At 47.4% G+C, this 17,375-nt stretch overlaps 1 protein-coding gene across 1 annotated transcript in view; it reads left to right on the top strand.

Annotated features, from left to right (window-relative positions):
- MYO15A (myosin XVA) overlaps window positions 1-17,375 on the top strand; it is a 103,686-nt gene that overhangs the window by 7,559 nt on the left and 78,752 nt on the right. The window contains exons 2-8 of the mRNA XM_077918666.1: window positions 8,922-9,004; window positions 9,568-9,631; window positions 10,754-10,863; window positions 11,501-11,575; window positions 11,791-11,881; window positions 13,650-13,753; window positions 16,250-16,316. Coding sequence (XP_077774792.1) covers window positions 8,922-9,004; window positions 9,568-9,631; window positions 10,754-10,863; window positions 11,501-11,575; window positions 11,791-11,881; window positions 13,650-13,753; window positions 16,250-16,316 — 594 coding nt within the window. The remainder of the gene's footprint in view (window positions 1-8,921; window positions 9,005-9,567; window positions 9,632-10,753; window positions 10,864-11,500; window positions 11,576-11,790; window positions 11,882-13,649; window positions 13,754-16,249; window positions 16,317-17,375) is intronic.

The following is a 17,375-nucleotide window of genomic DNA, read 5'->3' as shown; positions in this document are numbered from 1 at the left end:
CTGCCCAGGGCTGATCGGCGGTGGGTCCAGCAATATCTGCAGGGCACCAGGTTGGGCAAGGCTGCTTTAAAAAAAAAAAAAGCTTTATTTCTCCTTTGGAAGGATGTATCCGTGGGGAGATGGAGCTGCCCAGTTACATTATTCATATGTATGTGAGCCCAGGAAGATACAGTTACATTCCAGCCTCTCAGTCAGTGACTATACCTTGACTTTTTAACTCCCGGCACCCTGGAGAAAACAGCAAATTGAAAAATCTCCTGACCGGCAGGTTGTTGTGGAAACCTGGAGAGGGGCTCTGAGGACAATTTCCCCACAGAACAATAAGGAGAAAGACTTCTGCAAGATAAGCCTCGGAAGCAACCTCTGCCATGGTCAGATCCTGCGTTAGTTCTTAACTTTCTTAGGGGGAATTAAAGAGGTCAACGTCACAGCATCCGAAGCATAGGAAAAAAACGCAGTGATACCTGCGGGGACTTGCCCAATCCGGTCAGAAGGTACAGTAAATTAAGAGAAGGCTGTTCTCTCTTTTTCTCTCTGCCTCTCCCCCTGAAGTTCTGAAGAGGGCAATTTTAATACGGGGGGAAATGTTCCCACTTTTGCTGCAAAGGTCTTGAGGCCGGGTTCCAGATCTGAAGAAGCACCATGCGCGTGTTGCCCTGAGAATTTCTTCCTTGCTTCTGTCTCCATGGGCATTCCTGTCTACCTCTGCCCAAGGGCAAACCCTGTGGCGAAGTGGCCGAGAGAAAGCAGAGGATGAGGCTCTTCCGACACCAAGAAAATGGTTAAGAAAGGGAAAGATGCCAAGAAGGGGAAGAAGGAGGTCGTCAGTGACTCTGAGGAGGTGTCGGAGGCTGACCAAAATGCCGAGGGGAGTGAGGTGGGCAGCGAGGTGGCGGAGGTAGCAGAGGTGGCAGAGGTGGCGGAGGTGGTGGAGGAAGAGGAGATCGAAGAAGACCCGAAGGCTAAAAAAGGGAAAGACAAGAAAGGGGGGTTGGCCAAATTTGGTAAGAAAGGGGCAGCCAAAGGCAAGAAAGGGGCAGCGGAAGAGGAGGCCGTGGTGGTGGAGGAAGAAGAAGATGCCTCTGGGAAGAAGAAAGGAAAGCCGCTGAAAGGCGCCTCCAAGCTGGTCATCGGCCTGGCGACTGACGATGCCAAGAAGAAGAAAGGGGCCAAGAAGGAGCAAGCCAAAGCCCAGCTGAAAGGGGCCACCAAGGCCATGACGATAGTCAAGAAGGAGGATCCGCCCCCTAGGAGGCGGAGCTTGAAGAGCACGTCCAAGTTCTTGATGGGCTTCAGAGGGCTGGGCCCAAAGAAGAGCCGCAAGAAAGGCCAGTTCAAGAACGCCTCCCGCTTCTTCTGGGGGCTGAAGAAGCACAGCACCACAAAGAAGTCCAAGAAGAACAAGGGCATCCTCAAGTCCACCTCCAACATCATGATGCGCTTTAAGTCCCTTGGGAAGAAGAAGAAGAAGGAGAGGAAGAAAGAGGCGCCACCTAAGACTGAGGGGAAGAAGTCGACCTTCATGCTGATACGCTTTGGCGGTGGGAAAGCTGCAGGCAAAGGGTTATTTGGCGGCCTGTGCCGGAAGAGGAAGGTGGGCAACTTCAAGCCCCGGGCAGAGATCGTCAGCAACGTTGCAGCTGCAACCAGCTGGCTGACCAGGAGATTCTTGGCCAAACACGGCCGGTGCACCTGCGACGGAAAGGTCACCAATGAATCCTGGCTGACCAAGATTGGAGCCAAGAAGTTGCCCTTCCCATCAGGGGATGAGGTTCTGAAGCACAAAGCTAACATGAGGAAGACCCCAGGAGGCAAGAGCACCCTCTATGGCCAAGCCCAGGAAGAGTTCGGCTACTGGGAAGATGTGGATTCTGCCACCCCACTGAATTTCTACGATGACTGCCAAGAGGAAGATTATTACGACCCAGAGGCGTGTGATGGTGAGCATGATGACAGGTGTCCAGCGGATGAAGAATCTGGACCATTTGAGGAGCCGGTGGAGTTCTATGAGCAAGAACAGTATGACTATCCTAACCGTGATGATCCTCATTATGAACCCTCTGCCAGCTATTCTCCGTACGAATCTTATGATGACTTCGGGAGTGGTTATGAAGAGGGTGAAGGGACACATAGGCCCCATTTTGCAGGGGAAGATGAACTATGCTATCCTGATGATGGCACCTACTCTCAGCACGAAGTCAGCTACAGTGAGCACGAATGGTCCCCTCAGACACAGTCTTCATACAACCCGTACGCCTATCCATTGGATGACATTGTGGAGACAGACGAAACAGAAGGAGCTGTGGAAGAACAGGGCCGCTACCCCACTGCGCTCTCCAATTCTTCCTTTTTTGATCAGCAAGGAATGGGAGAAAATTTGCCTTCCAAACTGTCTGTGAAAAGAGGCTTCCGGCTTTTCCCAAGGCCTCAGGTGAAACTCTTTGGCACAGACAAGCTTGATGTCTCCCTCCCTCCTTCGCCACACATTCCGCTTACCAGTTTTGATCTAGAGGAGGAGGAAGAGGAAGAAGAATCAGAGCCCTTGACATCTCCTTTTGCCCAGTTTGATGATCAGAATCTAGAGCCTCCCAGGTCACCGAGGACTTTCTCAAAGCTGCTCCCTGGCTGTTTCGTTCGGAAGCTTCAAAGGCCTCTCTCCCCAGACTCGCCCAGAAGGCATTTGATCCCAGCTGCGAATAATCCTAGCTTCTCCCCCAGAGAATTTGGAAGCCCTCTGGGGCAGTTCCTACAAAGATCTCTCTCACAACCAAAGCCCATACTCAAGCACCGCGGGAATGATGGACCAAGCAGGCCTACTACGCCATCTCCGACTAGGAGAACTCTGTCTTCACCATTAGGAGAGAGTAGGCGTATGGGGCCGCCTTCTCCTCAGCTGGGGGCAAGGCTCTCTCAGATGGTCAGTTTAGCATCTTCTCCTCAATCCATGAGGCGGTTTGGGGCTCCAGGGAGGCACGGCAGTGGCCTCGCTCCTTCTCACCCTGCAGCGAGACTACGAGATGCTCTTCAGGAAGAGCTGCACAACACACTTCCATTTGCCCAGTCATCTTTCCACACTAAGACACACCAAGAAGGCCCCAGCTCACCTCAGAGGGAATTCAGCCAAACAGCCAACTCTCCCTCTTCTCTAAAACAAAGTCCAAGGTCATATGGCTTAAATAGGCCTCAGACCGGCTTCCATGTTCCTGAGATAAGTAACCCTTATCAGCAGTTGTCTGGTGGCCACCAGCCCTCAAGGTCCTCCTCTTCTTCATGGTCAACAATCATGCATGGAAGTCCTTCCCTCCAGCGGAGGAACTCAGCTACTTCTGGGGCTCCTCCTCCTTTGAAGAGAGTCGTTTCACCGCCAGAAAATGCTACTCCATCATGGGGACATAGGCCGGCCGCCATGGGGAACCCATCAGAAAACGCCACCTTCCGCTCACCTTCATCCCCTAGACCAACAGCACGTAATCCTTTTATGAGCCAACGCACTCCATCCTCCTCTAGTTTAGGAGGAGTCAGTAGTCACAGGACTGAGGCCCCTTTGAGCCACCCTTCATTTCATGGCTCCGTCAAATCCATTACTTCCAAGTTCCAGGATGCTATGTCGAACAGGACCCCTGGAAGATTTGCCTCAGTGGGCTTCCATAATCCCACCACCGGGAGATTGAAAGCCCCTCCCTCACCTCAACCATCTCTCAGGAATTTTGGCTCGCCTCCCATCCAAAACCCTTTCCAGCCTCCAAGGAGAACGAGCCCCCCGCCCGTGGATGCTCAAGGCATGCTCCCCCAAGCTTGGAGCAGGCAGCAAGAGCCCCCGACCAAAGCTGTGAAACCGTTAATGAGAAACCAGTTCATGAGGCAGTTGGGCTCCCAGTCCCCCAATTTGTCTGCCAGGAGCTCCCCTCACATGTTTACGCAGCAAGGGAGCCGGAGGGTCACCATCAGGGAGTCTCCAAGAAACTCGTCTCCTCTCACCGAGGATTTTGATGGTGCCAATGGACCAGGAGAGGGTCAATGGCTACAGCAGCAGCAACAGCAACAGCAGCAGCAGAGGTGGGACCGTGTTTCTGGAAATGGAAGGCCGGCAGCCTGGAATCCCTCACCCAAGACAAGAGCCACTGGAAGCCTGAGGAGCCTTTCGAATCTGTCTGTGCCCTCAAGTCCTGTTCCCAGCACCCGGCAGGCCTACCTGCAGCGCGTCGGACAGCCATTAGCTGGGATGGCCCAGGCTGTTTCGTCCATCAGGCGTCCCCCTTCCCTGACAAAAAGCAGCACGAAAGATAGGAAGGCGTCCCAGGCACGGGCTGATCACATCCCTGGACAGTTGCCCCCCTTTTCCAGGAGTCTATTTTATGAGGATGTTCCTCCTCCACCGCCTCCACCACCGCCACCATCGAAGCAAGCAGGGTTGGCCGGCCACTCCCGGTCACCGACTCCTAAACTGGCCCGCAAGGCCTGGGATAGTAATTGGTCCTACGCCATTTCGGGGGGCAATCCTGGCCACTTGGGAGGGCCCAACCTCAGCCCCTTGTCCCAAAGGGCAGCTTCGTTTAAGGGGGCTGCCTACAACATGGGAAGGGGGAGCCCTCCCCTTCCCCGTTCCTCACCCTTTCGGAATAACCACCTGGGAAGCTGGGAAGCTGCCTATTCGCCCGCCGAGCTGCATGAAAACGACGCGGAGGACAGCTTTGGGAGGTACGCAGTCGTCATGCCCCAGATCCAGCGGATCGGCTCTTCCTTCAGGAGGAAATCCCGCATGCAAAACCAGAACAACCCCCGGCACCAGGCAGCCAACGATTGGGCCTCAGGGAGCTTGAACCCATCGACATCTTTCCAGGGAGGCAGTGGCTTGGCGTGGTACCTGACACGCGGGTCGACGATGCACCACACGGAATTTGGTGGGATGAGCAAGAGGTGGCGGTGCAAGGTAATTGAAGGGGAGCTATTTTGTGATGGGGAGGGGGAAGGGGAGTGGAGCGGAACAGGGCCGGCCCTATCGTTAGGCAGAGTGTGGTAACTGTCTCAGGCGGCGGATGTTCAGGGGAGGGCAGCTTCCCTAGCTGTCTCTTCTCTGGCCTCTTCTGGGAGGCAAGAGTTTGATTTGGCACAATACCTGTCTTGTCCCCCCATAACTAGCTGAGTGCCCTCAGGATCCTGTTGCCCCTGTAATTAAGTAAGATTCAACTGTCCATGAAATCTGTTTGTGTGGGGCGCATTTTGCCCTTCTCCTTGGGTTGGCCCTGGTCTGGGAACTAGGGGTGGATGGAAGTGGAAAGGTTATCCTGAACCGGACTTTTCTGTCCAGGTTCTCTTGGAATTCTGGATCAGTTTCACTCGCAAGGTCTCACTTCGGGATGGGAAGTAATTCAGTTAAGTTTGCAGTTATATGAGCCTGCTGGATGAGGCCAGTGGCTCCTGTTCTCACAGTGGCCAAACAGAACCCTCTATGGGAAGTTCACAAGCAGTGCCTGAACACAACAGCAGTCACCCCTCCTGCTTTTTCCAGCAACTGGAATTCAGAAACATTTGCTGCCTCTGACAGTGGAGGCAGACCACAGCCATCAGGGTTAGTAGCCCCTGTTAGAGGCACAAGCTGCCTGTCAGAGCAAGAGAGCGGTATGTAAATTTAGGGACCTGATCTCCGACATGGAGCTGGCGTGGAACAGGAGGAGAGTATTAATTAGAGCGAAGCTGACTCCTGCTGCCTTGAGCAGAGCTGCCTGAAGCGGATCATCGTTCACAGCCCAGCTTTGAGGAGCTTATCTTTTGATAAGTATTTGCTTACCAATCTTCTGCCGCTGCCTTTACAGACTCGATACCAACAAACAGGGCACCACGGCAGGCTTGAAAACGAGATGCTGCCTGTAAGCAAAGTCACTTAAATAACACAGAGCCCAGGGAGAAAAGTCTCGATAACACTTTACTGGGCGAAACTGAACAACAACAGTGTATGATTTGAGGAGAAAGGAATAGAGAGATTTTGTCTCTCTTAGTTTGGGCCTTGTGCATGGAGGGAGACATACAACCAAACATACGGAGGAAAACTCCCTCAGAAGTACTCAGCCAATCAGGGCACGTGTTACCTCAGTAAAGATCAGGCCACTCTGCGTGGTTGCTAAGCAACACCTCCTCCACCACCACTTTCTTGGGGATTATCCATACCTTTCCTAGAAGCAGTGGGAATGTTTATAGAGAGCCAGTATGGTATGAAGGTTAGAGCGTTGGTTCAGGACTTGAGATATCAGGGTTCAAATCCTTACTTTTCCATGAAGCTTACTAGGTGTTACAATGAAGCAGGAGGAAAATGATCTATGCTCCCTTGAGCTACTTGGAAAAGGGATAGGATAAAATTTTGCTTTTTAAAAAATTGTTTGGTGTTTCAAAAGCATCAGGGATAGAGCCAACTTGTGTCTAGGCTGGACTGGTGCAGGTGCGGGGCTCACATAATCATGTGAGTATATCTATCTATCTATCTATCTATCTATCTATCTATCTATCTATCTATCTATCTATATCTATCTATCATCTATCTATCTATCATCATCATTATCTATCTATCTATCTATCTATCTATCTATCTATCTATCTATCATCTATCTCTATCTATCTATCTATCTATATCTATCTATCTATCTATCATCTATCTATCATCTATCTATCTATCTATCTATCTATCTATCTATCTATCTATCTATCTATCTACCTATGCATAGAAATCTAGAATGTCAAGGAGGGGTCTAGGTCTGACATGCTAGTTTTCTATGGGTAGGGGTTTTTTGGGGGAGGGGGTTAGTGCATGCAAAATAATTCAGTCATGTTAATGGCTACCTGCAATCTGAAATGATTCAGCCGAGACACGGCATGACGACTTGAGTAAGAATTAGGACTTGGTAGCCCCTTACTCTACATACCTTTTAACCCTTTGTTGTTTTACTTACAGTCAAGGTGGCTAAAGGGTTAGGAATGGGGGGTTGGAGGGCACCCGGGGGTTCCTCAGGAGTTTCAATGCAACTATCAGTCACAGCAGGCTAATTTGCTCCTGCTCTTGGGACACATTCATGCCATACATTTAAAGCACTATAATACCACTCATGGCTTCCTCCAAAGAATTCTGGGAGATGTAGTTTGTGAAGTGTGCTGAGGGTTGTTAGGAGGCCCCTATTCCTGTCCCAGAGCTACAATTTCCAGAGTTCCCTGTGAAGAGAGGCTGGCTGTTAAACCACTCTGGCAATGTTCAGGCCACGAGGACGGGGCAGCTCCTGCCCCACAATTCTTCCCCCAGGCAGCTTATATACCCTCTCAGTCACTCTGTATGTCAGAACGGGTGTCAGGGTCAGGTCAGCAATATCTCACAAGATGTCGGTGAAGTTAACTCTTTATTCAAACAAACAAACAAACAAACAAACAAACAAACAGCTCAGGCCAAGTGAGCACCCCAACTCTTCCTGGTTGATCTTGTCCCAATGAGGCAGTTGTGAGGACTGAAGGTCCACAGCTCTCTAAGTCTATTTCTTCTTCAGTTCCTTTCCAAGCAATCTGAGACACCTACATCTTCTCTTTCTTTGCTCCACCCTCTTCATTCCTTTTTGTGTTCTGGGAGACAAGTGGGGATAGGAGCTTGTCACAGCAGGAGGGGAAGATTCCCTGGATTCTTCATCAGCCTGTCTCATCTCTGCCTCCTGGCCCCTCTCCTCTCCAGCCTCTGCTCCTGTGTCTGACTCTGGACTCCTCTCTACCACAGCCTCTTCCTGCTCATTAAACACTGTTACCTCTTCAGCTTCCAGCACATCCTCTTCCCAGTCTTCTCCCTCTTCTCCCTCTGACCACTCGTCATTGTCCCCTCACTCTGAGCCTTCTTCCTTTGGGGGTTCCCTTGCTGGTTCCTCCCACTGCTCCTTTGCATCCAACCAGCCCATGACAATATTCTATAAATCACTTTGTATATGGTGCCCTGTGTCTTGAACCAGCCACTGTCACAACCACCCCAGGTGCCTTATTCAGGAACAGTTTTGTAGTCTGTCTTTTCCCACCAGTTGTATAACTGCTCTCTTTTTTAATTGATAAGTTCCAATGCATTGATTGGAACTTAGGGACGCGGGTGGCGCTGTGGGTAAAAGCCTCAGCGCCTAGGGCTTGTCGATCGAAAGGTCGGCGGTTTGAATCTCCGCGGCGGGGTGCGCTCCCGTTGCTCGGTCCCAGCGCCTGCCAACCTAGCAGTTTGAAAGCACCCCCAGGTACAAGTAGATAAATAGGGACCGCTTACTGGCGGGAAGGTAAACGGCGTTTCCGTGTGCTGCGCTGGCTCGCCAGATGCAGCTTGTCACGCTGGCCACGTGACCCAGAAGTGTCTGCGGACAGCGCTGGCCCCCGGCCTCTTGAGTGAGATGGGTCCACAACCCCAGAGTCTGTCAAGACTGGCCCGTACGGGCAGGGGTACCTTTACCTTTACCTTTAATGCATTGATACTGTTTGCCATACAGGGGTACCTTGGTTTATGAACTTAATCCGTTCCGGAAGTCCGTTCTTAAACCAAAGCATTCTTAAACCAAGGTGTGCTTTCCCATAGCAGCGGGGGACTCAATTTACAAATGGAACACACTCAACAGGAAGTGGAACATGTTCTGCTTCCAAGACAAAGTTCACAATCCAAAACACCTACTTTCAGGTTTGCAGAGTTCTTAATCCAAGTTGTTCATATACTAAGCTGTGCTTAAACCAAGGTAACACTGTATTTTATTGCTGAAAGCCGCTTTGAGAACGGGCGTTACAAGCAATAAATAATACCCTGAATAATAAATGCATTGATCGCATGTATTTGCATACAAAAGATAGCCTGCATTTTCCTTGAGGGTCAAGTGCATGGGGCGTGGATCTGAGCATGTGCTGATTTTATTGCCTTTTCCTCTCTGCAAATATAGATGCACACCACCCACAGCTTGCAATGTCCAGCCCACCCACTGCAGCACGGGGATAATGCTGTGGAAGACATGACCCAGCTGGAGTAAGTTGACTGCTGTCAGATAATTTAATTTAAGGAACGCTTGGAATCTGGTGGCTTTCCAGGTGCAAATGCTGGGAATCCCAGACAAACATTGTGAATGTCCAAAACGATGAATGTGAATGTCCAAAACTCTCTGCCCCTCTGGACTAAAGATGTTGGGGAAATAGAGCGAAGTAGAAATTCCTGGTGCTTGCTTGTTTGCCCCATGTCCGCAATGGAAATTAATTCAGCGAATATGGTTGGTGTTTGCTCTTGTTGCTTTCTGTCTGCAAATGATATGCAATTGATTATGACTCAGGCTTCCTCAACCTCAGCCCTCCAGATGTTTTGAGACTACAATTCCCATCATCCCTGACCACTGGTCCTGCTAGCTAGGGATCATGGGAGTTGTAGGCAAAAAAACATCTGGAGGGCTGAGGTTGAGGAAGCCTGGATTTTGTCTTCCCCGACACCCCCCCCCCATGTGCACTGCATTTTCTTTGGGGTACAACAACCTAATGATAACATAACTAATACATAACAAATAGTCTTTGAAAGAACTCCTTTCTTTCTGTACACTGCAGAGACCTCCAGGAGAATGCGGTTCTTAACAACATCAGGTTGAGGTTTGACCGGGGACTAATTTATGTAAGTTGGTTGTTGTCCTTTCGCTTTTGCTTATTTCCGAAGCTTAATGAACTACTGGGAAAGAACCCAGCATGGTGCTGTGGATGCAGTGTTGGCCCATGGAGACCTGGGTTCAAATCCTCACTAAGCCACAAAGCACTCTGGGAGATCTTGGGATTGTTGTAGCAATAAATGTGGGAACTGGGGTTGGGAGGCAGAAAGTGAACTCTGTATACCAGCCATCCCCCAACCAACTAAGCTCCCATCAGTTCCAGCAACATATGGCTGTGTGCTGGCTGGGTCTGATGGGAGCTGTTGTCCAAAACATATGGAGGGCACCAGAAGGCGGGTGCATACCATCCAGCTCGTAGGGGCAGGGAAGGATGAAATAAAGATGCAATGATTAAAGTAAATTAAAAATATGGGATTTTTAAATTAACAAATGCATAAATGAAAGCAAAATATAGGAAGATGAAGGAAAAGGTTCTGGAGGAGTTCCAGATAAAGCTAAGGTTACATCCAGTAGGTTCCGTTCTTGCTTATTTGTGGTTTTGATACACAAAGCACCCAATTACTTTTGAGTAACCACCCAACCAAGTAAGTTGTGTTGTTTATGAATTAGTAACTGTGCTGCTTGGCAGGGTTCTACTTCACTTGACTGTGCTTGGTGTTCAATACACACAGAGAGAGAAGCCTGGTTTGCACGTAGTGCTAAACCATTACGGTTTGTTTAACAAACCAGGAGTTGTCCCACAGACGATCAAACAATCCATGACTTGTTTCTCCATAGTTTGTTTCGTTTTGCAGGATCTTTTGTCTTGTGCTTTTGTGGCTTTGTGAATGTCTTATCCAAACAAATCTTGGTTAAGGAAAGGTTCTGGGATTTCAAGCTGGACTTAAAACAAATCAAGGTTCATAAACCGACAGCAAACCATGGCTTCAGATCATGTTGTGGGGTTTTTTGTTGTTGTTTTTTGCAGTAAACAAATAATAGTTAAAGGTTCACGTGTAAAACTAAGCCATGGTTTAACAGGCAAGAATGGAATAAACCATGGCTTAGCATTATGTGTGAAGCAGGTCGTAGTGTCATGCATGCATTCAGAGCTTATCCCCTTCCGCCGAATTTCTCTCTTTCTCTTCCAGACCTATATAGGTAGCATCTTAGTGTCTGTGAATCCTTACAAAATGTACAACATCTACGGGACAGACCACGTGCTGCAATATGAAGGGAAAGCCTTGGGGGAGAACCCACCGTAAGTCTCTGCTGCTTACAGATTGGATCTGGAGGCAACAAGCTGTGTATTGTTAACTTCCAAAGAAGTGCATGCTTTATAAAAAGCATGGCTACAGAGGTATTCTGAAAAGTAATTGTATGTCTGCTGAAATCTCAGGAGCCAGAGCAGTGGCTAAGTAACACATAAAGCAGTCTTATCCTGAGTCAGACCATCACTCCATCTTGTCCAATCCAGCCTTCGCCAACCTGATGTTCTCTAGATGTTTTGGACTATAACCTCTATTAGCCCTGGTTACCATGGCAGTGCTAGCTGGGGCTGATAGGAGTTGTAGTCCAAAACCTCTGGACAACATCGGGTTGGTGAAGGTTGGTCTAATATGACATGAAGTGGCTCTCAAGGATCTTGGGTAGATAAATGTTCTTCCCAGCTGTTGAGGACTTGGAGGGGAAAGGTCAGTACAATAAAGGTACTTCCTGCATTTCAGTGTGTTGCCGGTGTCCTCTAGAACTGCTTCCCTCCAGGCACCCAGTCCCAGAAGACTGTGGTTCCTACTGTCAATGCAGGTGCGCTGAAATGTTAGCTTGGTGGAAGCACATCACTGATATCTGCATTGCAATTTACGCCAGATTTTTAAATCCTCTCTCTCTTTTCACAGGCACCTTTTCGCAATCACCAATATCGCCTACAGCAAACTGAGAGATGCCAAAATCAACCAGTGTATTATTATCAGGTGAGCTTTCAGTGCCACTTCTGAGTGCAACACCTTCCATCTTCCTGTTGGCAAGGCTGGTGCGTTCCGTTAAGGCGAGCTAGCCCATAACCTCCTCCAGTTCTGCAAGTGTTTGCAAGACTGATACATAACCTACAAGCATGTATGTTTTAGCATCGCAAGGAAGAGATGATAATAAATAACTAGGGCTGTCTTGTTCACCTGATTTCTTGTAGTGGCGAAAGTGGTTCGGGCAAAACGGAAGCCACCAAACTGATCCTCCGTTACCTGGCAGCGATAAATCAGAAGCACACTGCAACACAGCAGGTACAACAGCCCGACTGAAGGCAGCCAAGCCAGTCCAAGACCAGGGGCTCATTCTGACTTCCTTTTGCACCATGCTTCCCAGGCACAGATCTGGGCTTTAAAGCTTTGTGTCTGAATGCTGTTGAGGTTATCCTGTCCCGGTGTTTACCCAGGAAAACCCACGTTTCACTGCTGAACTGGAGCAAATGTCAATCTGTAGAAAACGTGACTGCTTTTTGCTCCAATTCACCAGTTTTCCCAGGGAAAGGACTGGGACCAAAAAACAAACCGCTTGGACGCAGAGCTTTGAAGGCCAGAAGGCCAAAGGTGCCTGAATACATGGCACAAAAGGAAGTCTGGATGAGCCCCTAAACTGATTAAAAGGTCTTGAGTCTCCATCTCCGGGGTGGCACTGCCAAGTTTGTTTGATGGGCAACTGCAAAGGGGATGGGTTGGAGAGTGTGAGCCATTCTGAGCTTTTTAAAAAACCTGATCAATTGCACGCTGATTGCCTCCCAACCTCTGCTTCCTTCATGCACTTCCGCAGATAGAGGTACAGAGAAGCCGTGTGCAGTGTGAATGTTTTGCCGTGATTTAACAGAGTGAAACCAAGGATGGATTAAATTGCATGCAGATTGGTCCCTCATTTGCCTTGGTCTAATCTGAGCTTAACCACTGAGGAGTTACTCTGCCCCTTCCCATTCCTCTGTGCTTGGGTTAGCTACCACTGATCTGGTCTGGATAATCAAGAATTGAGGGTCAGTTGCTCCTCAGAATGTGCTTGAAGGATGGTGACCCGTACGCAAGGGGTTGCATTGGAGGGTCCAACCTTCAAGTTCACTGTGAAAAGGCAGCTTCTAAGATTGCCCCATCTGTCCTACCCTATTTGTTTTGGGGTACTGGGGAATGATCTGAGTCAGCGCCAGATTTACGTATAAGCTAAACAAGCTATAGCTTTGGGCCCCACTCTCTTGCCCCCCCCCAAAAAAAAATGTAAAGGGGAAAAAACTGGATGTACATTTCCAAAATGTAAGAGAAAAACAAATAGAATAAAACCTACACACAGCAACAGTGTTTTGTGTTACGTAGGCTCCTATGATGTACATATTTTGTTATGTGCATAAATTGCCATATAGCATATATTCGACACAAAAAACAGTGGCAATTTGTTGTTGACAAAGGAGAGCTGGACATATAAAGGGCCCCATCACCTTCAGTAGCTTAGGGCCTCATCAAACCTAAATCCAGCCCTGATCTGAGTGACTAATGTGCACCCTACATTTCTTGTTGCAGGGTAGTTGGCCATAAAAATCGCACTCAGTCAAGGGTGGGTTGATTGTTCCAGGGGTTAAACTGCAAATGTGTGAGCCCTTAGCACATTGCATGTGTGCAGCCTTTGCCTTCCATGTGAATAGCCACATGTGCTGTACACCTGCAACCTTGCAGCTGATGGGTCAGTCTTCATTGCTGTGAAATGTGCGCATCTTGGCACCCTTGGCAGAGTTCTTGATCCTCAGATGCACCCAACTAAGCCCTGGAGCATAGACCACCTACACCTGGCCCTTGGGGTGCTCTTCAAGCCACTCCTTTGTCTGAGATGCACCCCTCACTTGCCCTACTGAGCACCCTCCTTGCATGATGGGTCTCCCTAGCATGGGGAGATGACCCCATTATTTGTTGTGGAGTTTGAGCTTTAAACGAAGGAAACAATATCCTCCCCCTCATTGTTGCATGCCGGTGTGCTTTTTCCTCCTGTTTTGTATTTCGCTTTATGCGGTGGTCGAGTCAGATCCTTGAAGCGACTCCTCTGCTGGAATCCTTCGGAAATGCCAAGACGGTGCGGAACGACAACTCCAGCAGGTTTGGGAAATTTGTGGAACTCTTTCTGGAGGAGTAAGTAAACCACATGCCCTGCGTCTTTCTGTAGTTTCTCTCCTCTGTCATGCCGCCTGCATACTTAATGCTCCCGTACGACCCTGCCTGAACTCTTAAAGGGCCCTGATCCTAATGCCCCTACCCTGGGAGTTGTAGCCAATGTCAGTCCCACTCAGAGTAGACCCATTGAAATTAATGGCCGTGGCTAACTTTGAACTACTAATTTCAATGTGTCTACTAACTTCAATGAAGCTACAACCCACTGGCAGACAATCCAGGCTTCCAGCCTGTGAGATATTGGGCTCATGTTAGGGGGTGGCCCAGAGGGCATGAGCCCAAGATCTTTTGCATCAGGACCCAGATCTCCTGCCCTTCTCCCTCCCATTTAAAACAGCTTTATTATTTCTTACTTGCTTGTAAGGCTGTTGTGTAAACTGCAAAGCACCATTCGCATTTGCCCAAAGGCACCTTATACAATATAAAATTAGCACATGCACAGGGGTCCTCTGCCCTGAGTAGGAATGAGCTGAGAAATTAAATTCAGTTCACATTTCAGTAATTCGCCCTTCCCAAAACGATCGGAGAACCAAAATGCAGCCATCCTTCAAAATGTGCACCTTTTCTAAATTTTGCAGTTCATTTCTCCACCATGTAGCCTATGCAAAAATGCATAGCGTAAATCTTTCTTGAAATCTTTCACACAAAAGTGAAAATAACGTATTAGGGGAAATTGCTTTGCAAAAAATGTGTAGTTTAGGGGAAATTGCATACAAATGCGTGTATTAAGAGAAATTTGCACTAAAATGTTGATTAATTTTCATGAGGACATACTTCTAAGGGGAAACATGCACAGGATTCTGCTGTTTAACCACTCCCGCCCCCCAAACCCAGTGCAGATGAAGGAATTGTAAGCCGTCCTACTACGCTGCCTTTGGGCTAGTTAATGGTGGTGCTTTGTAAGGCCAGTGGTGTCTCTAGAGCAGAAGCAGCCAATCTAGAGTCCTCCAGATGGTTAACTCCAAGTCCCATTATCCCCAGCCAGCTTGGCCAATTCTCAGGGATGATGGGAGTTGTAGTCCCAAACATCTGGAGAGCAACACGATGCCTATCCCTGCCCTAGAGTTGAGCATTACTTTCCCTTATTGATGTAAAGATGGGATTTTGTGATGTTTTAATGGTGGCATTGTGCTTTTTGGTATACCCAGCCACAATATTTTTCTCGTGAACTGGCAGTTAATTAGTTAATTAATTTTTTTAACAACTACATAAAATTGCCCAAAATGCTGTGGTCATCTTCTGAGACCCTTCTCCAGAGGTGAGGCAGTCAAAGAAAGGGCCTTTTCAGTAGTGGCTCCCTGCTTGGGAAATACTCTCCCCGATGGGGTTCACCTGGTACCAAGTCTCATGTCTCTCCAATGCCTGATCAGCAACTTTTTATTTACCCGGGCCTTTTTATAAAATCTCCTGCCAACCTAGCAGTTTGAAAGCACGTCAAAGTGCAAGTAGATCAATAGGTACCACTCCAGCGGGAAGGTAAACGGCGTTTCCGTGCGCTGCTCTGGTTCACCAGAAGCGGCTTAGTCATGCTGGCCACATGACGCTGGCTCCCTCAGCCAATAAAGCGAGATGAGCGCCGCAACCCCAGATTCGGTCACGACTGGACCTAATGGTCAGGGGTCCTTTTATAAAATAGCTATTAGATCTGCTTCAGCACTGCTGCTACTTATTTTACCTTGCTTTGCTGCTTAGCATCAGATTCTATAGTGTTTTGGGACGCGGGTGGCGCTGTGGCACCTATGCAAACCACAGTTTGTTGTTACAACTGACTCAGGCTTCTGGGAATTATGGAATTGGGCATGGCTGCCACAGCCCTGGGCTGGCCCTGTTGATATGTTGGTGCACAATATGCTCTTCCTTTCTCATGGCACCTCAAGTTTGAAATAATAGAAAGAACCTTCTACTGGGTCCAGGATCCTATAGTTGTAAAGCAGGCTGGATATTTATTTATTTTTCTATTATGTTTTTACTGTAATTTTACTGGTGTTAGCCGCCCTGAGCCCGGCTCTGACCGGGGAATAAATAAAATTATTATTATTATTATTATTATTATTGAGATTGTGTCTTGTCAGAATGTAGAAGTGTTGTAAGCCAAAAATAGCTGATCTCCTGAGTTTATGCCGATAAAACTCAGAAATGTGAGGAGTCAGGATTCCAACATTGTTTATTGCAAAGCAATAGGTTGCAGTCGGATCATTCCACAAAACTGCAACACCACCCGCTGGTCCAGGCAGTGGTGTTTATAAAGTTTCAAACAAAGTATTTCAATTTTCACCAGTCATATACATCATTACCTCATTTCATGATTAATATCCATGCGCAATAAGCATTGGCAATTTCTGCTGATTAAGTTCTGATTCCCACTGTGTTGTGTTACATTGTGTTTGTGTGCATGTTGGGAACCTGTGTTACGGGACGGAAAAGACCCAACACAAGTATTAAATTTTGTCTCTGCAGCAATGGGTTCATTTGTGGTGCCATTACTTCGCAGTACCTTCTGGAGAAATCAAGGGTCGTCTTTCAGGTGAGGCTCTGCACTTCTCCTTCATTTCCCCAGTAACCTTCTGTTGTAAGCAAGGGCCAGCTTTTAAAAAAGAAAGATGGTTCCTCCATCTACTTTGCAGGTGTCCTGTGGCCAAGCTACTGAGTCATTTCCCTGACTTGTAAAATGTTGCAAGCTGGGAGAGAACTCTTAGGAGAAAGACAAGCTTTTCTCAAGAGTTCTGCAAGAGAGTTAGGAAATAGCAGGCTAGTTCTAAATCTATCTTTTTATTTATTTATTGCATTTATATTCTTTTTTTTTTAATCCAAGGACCTCAATTTTTTTAAAAAATAATTGAATATGTATTGCACCCTTCATCTGAAGATCTCAGGGGGTGGTTCACAGTTGACATACATGGTTCTTCCTCCTTCCTCCTTCCAAGTCTTACACTCTAACCACTACACCACACTGGCTCCCATCAATCCAACAAAAGGACACCTGTCTCTTGGCTACATAAAATATTAGGCAGGCATTTTAAAACCATAGAATTGTAGAGTTGGAAGGGACCACGAGAGTCATCTAGTCCAGCCCCCTGCAATGCAGGAATCTTTTGGCCAAGGCAGGAATCAAACCCACAACCCTGAGATTAAGAGCCTCATGCTCTCTGGACTGAGCTATATTGTTTTCTATGCCTTCTAAAACATTTTTATTTAGGCAAGCCTACTGAGACATGTACTTTTATTTTGTGTTTGTGTGTGTACTGTTGATTTTTATCCATATTTTTATAATTTTTTGTTTGCTTTTTTATTTTTAAATGAATATTTTATACTATTATGTTAACCACTTAAGGTGCTTTTTTATTATTGTACTTTATTTCTGCATAAAAATATGTATATACTGCTATTCATTAAAAATATATGAGCAGCTTACAACAATTATGCATAAAACCATAGAATTAATATATATATATATATATATATATATATATATATATATATATATATATATATAAGTTTAAATTAGACATCAGCTATTCATACAAAAAAATTATGTATTGCTATTTAAAAATAAATAAATCAGCACATAAATTAAATCTGTCTC

Source organism: Podarcis muralis, chromosome 14 (genome assembly GCF_964188315.1).
Source record: "Podarcis muralis chromosome 14, rPodMur119.hap1.1, whole genome shotgun sequence".
NCBI classification, from domain to species: domain Eukaryota; kingdom Metazoa; phylum Chordata; class Lepidosauria; order Squamata; family Lacertidae; genus Podarcis; species Podarcis muralis.
The sequence above is the reverse complement of the archived record's forward strand: the minus strand, read 5'-3'. Positions and strand labels throughout refer to the sequence as shown.